General features: G+C 39.8%; 1 protein-coding gene across 1 annotated transcript in view; it reads left to right on the top strand.

Moving 5' to 3' along the window:
- The window catches only part of TENM2 (teneurin transmembrane protein 2), a 468,850-nt gene that overhangs the window by 285,868 nt on the left and 170,850 nt on the right, over nucleotides 1–12,132 (top strand). Inside the window, exon 4 of the mRNA XM_010001945.1 lies at nucleotides 10,615–10,849. Coding sequence (XP_010000247.1) covers nucleotides 10,615–10,849 — 235 coding nt within the window. The remainder of the gene's footprint in view (nucleotides 1–10,614; nucleotides 10,850–12,132) is intronic.

The following is a 12,132-nucleotide window of genomic DNA, read 5'->3' as shown; positions in this document are numbered from 1 at the left end:
TAAATTGAAAGAGTGAAGCCACATCAAGATGTCTATCAGCATTCTACACAGATGTGTAGTTTGAGTTTTATTCCAGGATACTTCTGTGTGATGGAAAAAATATGCGTGGAACAGTCTTTTTGCTTTAATGATGATTGACGTGCATGCCCTGTAGAGGGTGGATTTTGCTCCTACATTTCTGTTTAAATGTACTAATTGGACATTAGCTTAAAAATGTAATCCTCTCCAATGGGTAGCAAGGCTTGTTGTGTTCTGTATCGTTTGGAAAATCTATGATCAGCTGTGGGATTTTTGTTTGGGTTTTTTTGTTGCTGTTTTCTAACAGCTGTCTAAAAGGTCAGGCAGAATGATTGTATTTCTAGATTTTTATCCAATGTTTCCACTTGCTGAGATATTCTGCATGGAAAACAAAACAAAGAAACCACAACAACAAACAAACCAAACCTGTTTGAAATAATAGTTGAATGTGGATTACTTTCTGATAGCTCCCACAGGGCCTAGTTTTCATATGTTTTAATGTGTTATGGCAGGAGAAAAGTATGTGCCAGATAAGGAAGACCTGTTGTTAGAAGAAAAGGATCAGGATGAAACCAGGGGACTGGGGCTCAGTCATACAGTTCAGTATTAATTCTTTGCTCTCTGTGTTTCAGTTTATGTGCCTGTAAAATTCTGATAACATCCTTACCTTATGTGGCTTCATTTATCAAATACCTTAAAAAGAACACATGGCAGGTATTTTAGAGAACATTATCATTATTATTATTACTTTGTGGTTGTTGATATTGATCAGTGTCTGTAACATTGAGCACAGTTTTGACAGATAAAACTTCATTGCCAGACTACAAGGTTTACTGGGTTTTATGATCCCTCGCGGGTTAACCGTTCAGTTTAACATCCATTCTGCCTTCCCATTTTTGCAAAATTTTTCCTTCAGAAACACTAATTTAAAATAAAGTCTTTGCTATCTGGGCACCCATCTGCCTTTGTGATTACATCAAAAATAACCATGATTTCTGATAGCTGTGGTGGATAAAACGTCATACTTTTTGCTGATCCAGGTGCCATATGCATATACCTGCCTGTGATACCCTTCTCAAGGTGCAGTTTGATTCTTTGTTATCAAATTTCCTCATTAGTGAAGTTGTCTGAGTTGATAAATGAGTGTAAATGAAAATCTTTCACACCTACCAAGAGCAAGAAAATGACTAAAAATGAACGGCTATCCCAATTTAATTATTTAATTCTTTAGATAACTGTTATTGACATGGAGAGTCACAGCTACCTAACAGCAACAATTTAGCCAGATAATATTTATTTTTTTAAGTCATTTGATTTTGGTTCATTCCACGTTAAGTAGGGACACCTAGTAAGTATCCCACTACCTAAAACTTAGAGATAGCTGTAATTTCCTGGCAAGAACAAGAGGAAAAATAACTTAAGACTTCAAACAGAGATGTTTGGGGAAAAAAATAATCTTGTTGACTGGAATTTTGTTAACTTGACTTCTTTGTTTCTGAATATTCCTTGGAAAGTATGATTGACAAAAGATCTTTGCAGAAAAGCCTTGACATACTGAGTACATCCTTATGCATAGCTCTGAAGATACAGCACAATTGTTTCTTGAACGTTAATTTAGAAATAGGATGATTTCACATGTCAGCTTCAGTGTCAAAAAAGTTTTGCCTCTTGCTCTGTGGATTTTCTGAAATTCAACAGTTGCATCATGGCTTTAACTGCCATGAACCTTTTTTGTCCAAGGGATTTCAGCAATCCATATGCATTATAACAAAGAGAGATCAAATCTAGGTTTTGATTACTTCTCATCATTAGTAAGAACTGTCAGTGATTTTTGTAAGGTGGCAGATGTTTATCCAGAGGTTTTAGCCAAACTGCTATCTTGGTGCTTACCTATTCTCTAGTATCCTGTGACTATAGTTAGATAAAATATTGGAGTCATCCCCTTTTTACAGTTTTAAATTCTTTAATATTTCTACTATCATTAATGTGAATACAGAATTGCACCTGAGAGCTATTTTCTCTTTCTTTTCACGGTATTAAGCTCCTTTTATGACTCAGACATTCGGAAGGAAGAAACTATATAATTCAATTATCATAGTTGTTTCTGTACCTTAAATATTAAATTCATTCTGTTCCCTCATTGCTCAGTTAATGCCCTATTTCTCTGGCTCTTTACTTGAGTCTCTTTGCGTTTCTGGTCTTCTCAGAAAAATAAAGTCAGGACCTCAAGACAAAGAAAGACACAAAAAGATGATGTTGATGTGAGTACCTGTGGTGCAGCTGTGTTTTCAAAAATGTGTGCCATGTAGATAATGGGCAGGACTCTGCTCTTGGCTCTCTCCTGGACAGTAGGAACAAGCAGCCTTGCTGAAAGGCATTATGCTGTCCCCCACTTGGTTTGTTCTGGTAATGTGGGACCACTGCAGTGTTTAGTGTCTGCCAGTATGATAACACAATCTCTTCAGGTTGCAAATTCAGTTGCCTTCTTCAAGCTGGAGAATTGGGACCGGTGTGTATTTAAAGGGGCAGCCCTGAGCCTGTAGTTGCACTGTAATGCTGGTGTCAGAGGTAGGCTGGGTAGATGGGGCAGAGGATGCTGGATAAGCGAGCAGCATGCTCGTGATTAGACAATAATGTTTTTAAAACAAAAACAAAACAAGACCCAAGTGAAACAATCAAAACCAAAATCCAACTTTATTCTGAGTGCCTCTTCAGGCTCTCATAAAAGAGTTGCACTGAGGTTTAACATCTTGATGAGGATTAAGTTCCTTCAAGATGTTGCTAGTGCTTTTTAGATAAGACAACACTTGGTCTTTTCCAGCTAGCCGAAGTTTTCAGTGGGCTGCTTTATTTCTTCTTTGCTAAAGAATGTTCTTCTAGCTCGCAGTACTTTCATCCATGGCACATGCAGCAGTAGTGAAGTGTTTGGGGTGCTACTGAGAGGATTGCTGGGCAGTGTGAACTCGGCGGGTGCCTCATCACCTTGGTGTTAGGCAGCTCCTTCTGATCTCCAACCAGCTGCAGCCTGAAAGCTGTTGAGGGCTGGCAAGGGAGCTGTGCCTGAGGCAGGAATACAACATGAGCTCAGTGCGGGGAGGGATTCCCAGACCCACACTGAGGGTCTCCCCACACTGGCCTGGTTCCGCTCTGCTCCACACCCAAGGCCTGTGGGAACCTGCAGGGCTGGGCTTTGCCCTCGCTCTGCCATGCTGGGGAGCAAGGCCCTGCACAGCACCCAGGCTGTGGGGACAGGCCCTGGGACCAGCCACAGCAGACGTGCTGTGTGGAAAAGCTCTGACCCAGCTGCAGCACCCGCTGACAAAGGCCAATCATTGTCATAGTTGATGTTCTCCTGCACTGATTCCCTGTTTATGCATGTGTGACTTGTGGGGCTTGGGTGGTTGGTTTTTTTCCTTCACACACTAAAAACTCTAATTAAAGGCTTTTATAAGAACTGCTGGCTTAATGTTGGCTCATTGCTGCTGGAAGATAAGCTGTGTGAGGGCTTTCATGTACCATCTTCTATACCCTGTATTATTCCTCAGTAACCCATGGTTTTGTCTTCTGAATAACAGAACCTGTTGTTTATGGTAGGTGAAGTTAACCTCTCTGGTACCTTGAAAAGTCAGGCAATTTCTACAAGTCTTCTTACTTGAATGGCTTTTAACTTTCTTTTTCCTCCAATACTGGCCAATAAAGAATTCAAACCAAATTTCACTGTCTGTGGAGGAAATGCCAGTCATGCAGTATTGCAGCTTGTGATACCCTGGAGGCAGACAAATGCTTGTTTCTTTCTTGTACTTATTTGTATCTTGACTGCTTTTGGAAGAAATAACCTCTTGAAAGCTCCACTTACCTTTTCAATACAGACTACAGATTTATTTTTTATTTTTTTTTCTCCTGTTCTACATGTTGGGAAACAGATGGTCCAGGTAGTAAAATACTGGCTTCCCAGAAGCTGTGAAATTAAATTGTCCCAGGAAGAATCTCCAGGATCCTTGTATTTACTTGTATATATTAGCAAGTCTTCATGTTTACTGTTCTTATGGATCAGTGTTTATTTCCAACATTTGATTATCAGGCAGTTCTCCTAGAGGAAAAACTGTATTTAATTATTATTTCATGCTTTCTTTGGGCTAAAGGGGTAATATTGTAAATATTTCTAATGAAAAAGAAATCTAACCCTGAAAACCCATTGAAGAGCACTTAGAAAAAAAAAATTTTTTTCCTTTTAAACAAGAGAACTAGTGTATTTTTTGTTGATGCTGCTGTTGAACTGGGAAAAAAATCTAGATTGGTGTGCAGTAGGCATTATGTGGAAACATCCTAAGGCACTAGTATAAGGTGGAATAAGAAAAAAAATTAGCAGTTGACAAAAGTTAGTGCTGCTGGGAAGTGATGATAATATTGCCTGAAAAACAGAGAAATTACTTGATGCTCTAAGTGTGTTCAGTATATTTGGTTTCACTAATAGTTCAGCTGCCAAGCTTCTCAGTGGAAGACCTGACATTGGAGATTCATAGAACAGCAGAAAAATTCAAAATTGTTACTTTGCTGATAGACATTTCTTTATTAAAGGATCTGGAATACCTGGAAGGCTGATCTATTAAGCAGCTCACCTAGGCCTTGTTAGATCTCAGTTGTTTGTTAGATCAGTAATTTATCTGGAGAGGCTCTTTTATGTATAATGTTTTTAGCAGGTTAGATTTAACAAAAAAAAAAATTTTTTTGGACAATGCTTAATACATTCTGGGATATTTCTGAAATAATCAAGACAATGTAGGGCATTAAGCCACCTATGGCTGGCATTTCTTTTGCCCCTTGGAAAACAGCTTTGCGTGCTAGCTGGCTGGGTTATGTAAAATCCTAAGGAATGCTGTCGTAGCTTCAGGGTGACTATCTGTTGCACCTGACTCCAAACTCTCAATGAACTGGAAATTCCAGTACAATTATTCTTATGTCACTGAAAATTTTCAGGCTCCTTCAGGCTGACACTGCTGGCCTCAGTGTTTCTGTTCAGAAGTTTCTGCATGTTTTTCACATGTGTCTTGGCTTTCTTTTTTGTATGATTCTCAGTGGATCAAACTCTAAGTTTTGGAGCGGGTTTGTGTAAGTCTCTAGATAGAGCCCAGTTCTTACCCAGTCTGCAGAAACAGGTACATAGAGCAACATTTAGCATTGCACACTGAAATATTCCATGGTAGCTATGACAGTAATTATGACCTTTATTGCTTAGAAATACATACGTACACTTTTCCTTTTAGATCTCCTTACATCAGTGGCTTCTTCAGGCAAAAGCTGCATATCTAAGCTAAAGAAGATAAATGCACCCTTACTTTCTCGGAAATATGTTTTATAACTACATTGTTATTGGAAAACACGATGAGAAGGTTGACTGGGAAAGATGTGAAATGCATGGATTGTTTTTTAGTTGGAAAGAAGACACTTTAACCTCTCTGTGACTCATTTTTGTTATGTGCAAAAATGGAAGTAGTATGCCTACCTTTATATATGTATCTGGACACACACGTACATACATTTGGAAAAGTACCAGAGGACACTGAGTCCACATGAAGCATTGTTATGGCAGCAATGTGTTTTGCCATTGACTGGCCATTATTTTCTACAGCCAGCGCACCTCATGTGGTGCGATAATGAATATTTAAGTGATGTATTTCAGCAAATGTAATTAGTACATGGTATTTGTTGTAGGGCCATGGTTTTTAACCTTATTGTCAATGACTCACTTGAAAAATTGGTTCTCTTGACTGTTAGTTCCTCAGGTTAGACTCCTGGTGAATGATATTACTTTTCTGCCTTCCCTTGCCCAGGTATGCACACCAGTTTTGCACAACCAACCTACCCATCTGGTACAAACACCAAAACTGCCATTTCTTTGGCTCCAGCAATGGTGAGAACAAGTTAATATTCCTGCTGCAAGCAGGCTGATCCTGTCATGATGCACTTGGACGTCTGCATCGAGTATCTCAGCCTCTCTAGTTTCAGGAGCATGATGGAGTAGCAGTCGTGCTCTGTGTACACAGCAACAGCTCAGGTCTGGCAGAGTTAATTTGGTCCCTGCTGCTGCTGCCTCCTGAGTGCTGAACTTGTGCCCGTGGGCTGGGAGCTGCAGACGCAGCCTTGGACTGGCTGGTGCTGCAGCCAGATCTGATTGTCTTGGAAGTGGGAAAGGAATTTACCTTCAGCACTCCTGCGAAGGATATGGATGAAGGCGCTTATAGATAACAAGTGATTCATCCATAATGGGTTCTCTCAGTCAGAGCAGGATATAGAAACTATGACAAACTCCTAGATTTTATCCATTAAACCACCTTTCCCCTTTTTTTGTGGTTATCTGGATATTGTGGGTAAGCAACGGGGTATTTTTTGTTTGCTATTTTTGTTGTTGTTTTTTTTTTTTTTTCTTGCCATAGCAACGTTTCATTTTTTATTCTAATACAGTGCAGAGGAGGTGGCTGCAGTGCACTGGCACAGACTGATAAGTGACTTAAAATTTTATACCACATGTTTACTGAATTTTCAGTTTGAAATGTACAGTCTGGGATGACAGCCGCTCATTCAACCTATTTTTGCCTCAAACACTGTAAAAACATGCTGACAAAAGAAGGAACACCTGGCAAATGTTTTGGATTTACAACAACAAGAGAGAGTTATTGATACCTGTGGTTATGAGTGAGATAACGTGTTTCTTTACAGCCTGTTTTGAAAACATTGTCAGAACATTTAGATTCCATTTAACTAAGGTCTCTTGTGGGTTTGTTTTGGTTTTTGGAGTTTATTTGGGAGACAATTTTTTTGCGGTGTTGTCTTTTTTTTACGGAAACAAGTGCTATTTAGTATCTTTTTTGTAGCTGAATTTTACCTCTGTGCTAGCATGATTCAGTTGTTTTTCTTGATAAAGGAGTGGATGGAGCAAAACATTTTAATTTTCTTTCTTTTTTAGCATTTGAGTTCTGATTAAACCCTAATAAGTCAATTAGAAAGCTTATGATTACTTCAAAGATATGTAGATCAGACTTTGTATTCTCAGATTACTTAATTAGAGCACAGTTTGTCCTCACTCAGCTTCTGATTTGCACATGTGAAATGAGCTTTGCTGGTATTCTTGACCACATCAAGATCTCTTGAAGAATCGTATGTTGATCTGGTCATCAGGTCCTGATTTGTCAGAAGCACTTAGCGCAATCAGTGTGTACTAAAATTCATTAGAATGAGATATGTTTGTCTATTTGTGAATGTAAATCAGAAATTAAGACATTAAAAAACTCAACACTTGGAGAGTACCAGTATTTCAGATTTTTATATCCCTGGTTTTCATTGCTGTTTGCAGAGACTTCTTACATCCTACATGTTTTTGATTGTATAGTGTGTTCTGTTCAAAACCCTAATTCATATAGTAGAGAAAAGGCATAAATTCCTCAATATTTTTTTCCAAGTCAATATTGACAACTGCTATATAAAAAATCTCTTTCCTGATGTAAAATGCCAGATGTACTCCAGCAAGACTCATACTGTGTTTAAGCTTCCAAGTTCTAACGCAATAGGCAAGAGGCCGCAGAGCGTTTCAAGTCGTGAGGTGCGTCCTGCCAGTCCTTGGGACTGCTGATCTTTCATCATGGGGCAAGGGATTTACTCCCCTGAACTTCTGAGCTCAGCAGATTTGCAGGTACTGCTGTGGAAGTTTTAATTTAAGCAAAGATGCTCAGATGTTCAGATATGAATCCAATTTTATATCCCTGGCAAGTTCAATGGTGTTCAGTTTCTGCTTTTCATTAATGTAAACAGATTTGTGAAGCAGCAGCATATTAAGCTTTTATCTCTCTCTTAGATACATATGAGTGTGTGTGCATGCTACCTAGTTAGTACTACTTATATATTTGTGCTTTTTTATGTGTTTTAATATAATCTATATAATATCTACATAACATTTCAGTATTTTTTTATTCTGTATTAAATGATACTTTCATCTTACACCAGATTTCTGAGGTTTTTCAGCTGTAGTGTATGTTCAGTTACTTCTGCACAATTGATTCTGTGCAGCACATTTTATTTATATGTGGGAACTGAGTTTTGAGGCAAATTAATTCATGGTAACTTGAATTCAGTTTTTGCTTCCTTAGTCTTACAGTAATTCTGTTCATTCTTACTGATGTGCAGTTGGCTCACTTTTAAGAACAGCCTCTATCATTTTGTGGTTGCAAGATTGAGAGTCTTTACATAGCTGGCACTATTGTATCTCTTGGAGCAAAACTTTTGTTCATGTAGGTGTGACTTTTCCATACTTATCCTCCAGAAGGAAAAGCTGCATCCAAAGTAATTTGAGAAAGTGTGAAGCACCTGAAACTTCTGAAGTAATTTTCAACACAGGGGCACACATTTGTATTTTATCACTCGTAAATATCCACTTATTGAAGTCCAAACATGCTTTGTTTAAAGCCAGCACACAGACTCGGAGAGTAATTCCACTTAAGCTTCTACGCATGTGGATAGTGTCCAAACACATTTTCTTCCTGCTGTGTCCTGCTCCACATGCTGCTGGGGAATGGCACAGAACCTAGTATAGATTAGACAGTTGTGTTTTAAGAGGTCCAAATGGGAATTTTAAACCCAAAGTTTGCTGGGATGAACAGTCTCTTTCAAGCCTATGTCAGACACACCTGAGGCAGGGCTGGTGAGGTGAGGAGCATGTGTGATGGCCACTAAATTTAGGATCTCTTCATGAAAGGCGTCTGTGTCTAATGCAGTTGACACAGCCATAGGGTAAGCATTCAAGCAACAGACATTCAAAAAAGCTAAGGAAACTTTTGTTCAGCTGTGAAGCAGCATGCGAAGGACTCAGAATTTGTTATGATTCTCTACTTGAAGTTTCTTGTCACGGGAGGACTTCTGCTTTCTGTGTGCAAGTCCCAGTGAACCTGTCTGGCTCTTCTTCATCAGCCTGTGCTGCCGAGGCCCACAGGAATGCTTCAGACAATGATCTCTCTCTGGCAAACTCTGTTCCCCAGTTGTTTTGCTGTGAGGACCAGGTGTTTTCCCTGCTTTCCCTGGGGAGGGTGGCAGAGCAGTGCTGGGGAAGCAGGGCCCAGGGCTCAGGGCTGTGGGTTGGGTGCACTTGGTGTGGTTTTTCCTGTACAAAAGAGAGGAGATGGTTTCTTCTCCTCTTTTTGATGGCTGAAGTGTAAAATATCCCCCTGATTATGAAAGGTGTTCTGATAAGAACTTTAGGGTTCAGAAACCTGAAATGCACCCACTGCAGTTCCTGGCTGTGTGGCCTGATGCTTGATTGGGATTTGCCCCACACTGAGCAGCTTTCTGGGGTTTTTGTGAGGTTTTGTTTAGAGGTGTTTTGGTTTTTTTTTAATACTGGCCTTAATCAACTTACAATTAATTTATAGTTTCTGTTTTTCTATACTTAATTGTTTCATTTAGTAGATCAGTTTAGCTGCAAACAGTCTTCCCTTGTGATATTTTCTCTTATTGTTTGATTCATTAATTAAAATGCGCTTCAGTTTCTCAAAACAAACATACATTATATTTCTAATTTTGCTAATATTGTTTTTTCTGATTATTGTTCACTAGAAAACTACAGCTTGATATAATGGCTTAAGCATGTGCCTCATAACATAGTGTTTGTTTTCTTTAATCTCTTTATTTTTATTAGAAGTAAATTACTGCAACATATGGAATTGCAGTTAAACTTATTTACCATTCTGCACTGAAGTTTAGAAAAGTGACTATGCTAGAATGACACCTACTTATTCTGTTTTCACTCTCATGTACATTTTATTTTAATCTACTTTACCCTATTGATTAGATAAATTTATTTTCAGTATCAATGCTAACATGTTAGTACTCAAGGAATGAGAGAAGCGTATATCCTTTATCTCTATAAAACATCATCTGTTAATTTTCAGTGAAAGAGACTGAAAGAGTAGCATCATTTTCAGATCTTGGTGTGTGTTTGTGCCATTGTTAAAGAGAAAAATACAGGCCGAATCCTGATCACGTGGAAGAATGTGAAAGATATTTCATTGTTACTCTCGTTTCATATTTGAAGTTTAATCTTCTTTCACTGGCACAAACACTGCTCGTTTGAAGCTGATTGGTACCCTAACAGTGACTGAAAGCAGAGTGAGATCCCTGATTAAGTTTTATAGCAGCCTAAAGACCACATTCTCAAAAGCTGGCTTTAATCCATTAAGGTTCATCTCTTTGAAGTCCCTGATAGAAATGGGGAGAAAAAAAATTCCTCTGAGTGGAATTATAGAATGGTCAAGCCAGGCTGCTGTCCTGGGAGGCATTTAGGGAGAGTCCATATTTATTTTTAAATCTAAACATAGTCTTAATGAACATCCCAACTGTGCAACTTTGAAATACTGTTTTATATCTCTGATCTCTAATAATCACTGCTCTCATTTAGCCATGTCTGAATACCTCCAGGTGCAGAAGGCCTGCAGGCTTAGTTTCCTGTTTGTGGGGTTTGGCTTTTTTTTCCAGGCAGTGGTCCCTTGAAAATGCGAAGGAGAATAGTGTCATCAGCATGCATTTGTGATTTATTTTTCTTTTCTATTCTAGGCCCTTCAAATCATCACAGCCAGTCAACGCTGAGGCCACCTCTCCCTCCTCCTCACAACCATTCTCTGTCCCATCACCATTCCTCTGCCAACTCCCTCAACAGGAACTCGCTCACAAATCGCCGGAACCAGATCCACACGCCCGCTCCGGCACCCAACGACTTGGCCACCACCCCCGAGTCTGTCCAGCTCCAGGACAGCTGGGTGCTCAACAGCAACGTCCCGCTGGAGACCAGGTGGGTGGTGTGGACAGACAGTGCTGGGGATGCACTGCACAGTTCTCTGAAGCACACAGAAAAAAGCATTTGGTTCATTAGGAGATGGGGTTTAGGTCATTTTGTGTCAGTGAAGGTTTTGGCTGACCTGGCTCTGGGAGTTACTGACATCAGAATAGCTCCAAGCCCCTGATGTGCCTTGCATTGAGAGGTAAACAGGTGCACATTTCTCTGTTCACATGTGCCATTTGAAAGGCTTTTAATCCTTTGGTCCATCCCTGCGAATGCAATTTGTGGTATTAGTACAGCATCTTTTATTCACAGGCTCAGAGACAACTTATAATTCATATTGACTGGGTTACTGAAAAATTGTACAGCTTGCCTTTACTGAAGTAACATACAGAGGCTCATCTGAAATCATGCATTTTGGGAGTCCTTGAGAAACAATCCCAGATTCAAGACTGACAGTACTATAATTTTAATTTATATTTCATCCAGCATGCAGGCTCATTTTAATCTCTTCTGTACATGTTAACAGCTTGATGCCTGTGGGGCAAACAGTTGCATATAAATGAAAAAGTGCAGCACTTAAGCCTGCCAGATAAATAAATAAATAAATGCCTGACATTCTGCAGTTCTATATATTCTGGTTTGTTGTCATTTGGGATATGGAATGTCAAACATATTTAACTGGCGCTTTTAAAGAGTGGAGCTGGCAAAGCTGATCTTCCAGTATTCAACATTAGCCATTGTGGTGCTGAGAAAAGTAATTGGAGTTGTACGGTGTGCTTGCTTGCCCTGCTTGTACCACTGGCTCACACCGTGGTTTCAGCTGCTTGGGTGCCACAGCTTTTGAGGTGTTTGAATTGCAGCCTTCTGGAAATTTAAAGCTGCACTGCTGGAGTCTACCCAGAGTTGCTAGTTACTCCACCATGCAGTCTTAGCCCAGTCCCTCCCAGAGGCTCATTAAAGCCTCCCTTTTGGTTTGGAGCTCTTGAGGGTGTTGGTATAGCTGGATAGAAGCTTACAACACCCAGGCTGTTGTTATCCAGCAGTTAATCAGTGGTTGTAGCACCACAGGGAGCAAGTGAGAGTGAAAGAAGCAGCCAGTCTTGTGCCCAGCTGTGGAATGCTCACCAGGGGCTTCATTTACATTGCCCTACTTTGCTGCAGTGGCAACGTGGGTGCTGTGAAGAAACGGGGCTCTGAAAAGCAAAGGCAGGTTATTCAAAGCCTGAGTTGTCCAAATAAAAAAGGAATTAACAGGTACTGAAGGTTTGGAGCAAACTTCAGCCCCCCCCCCC

This window comes from Chaetura pelagica, unplaced genomic scaffold (assembly GCF_000747805.2).
Source record: "Chaetura pelagica isolate M959 unplaced genomic scaffold, ChaPel_1.0 scaffold356, whole genome shotgun sequence".
NCBI lineage: Eukaryota > Metazoa > Chordata > Aves > Apodiformes > Apodidae > Chaetura > Chaetura pelagica.
Note: the sequence above shows the minus strand (reverse complement) of the source record. Positions and strands in the feature narration are given on the sequence as shown.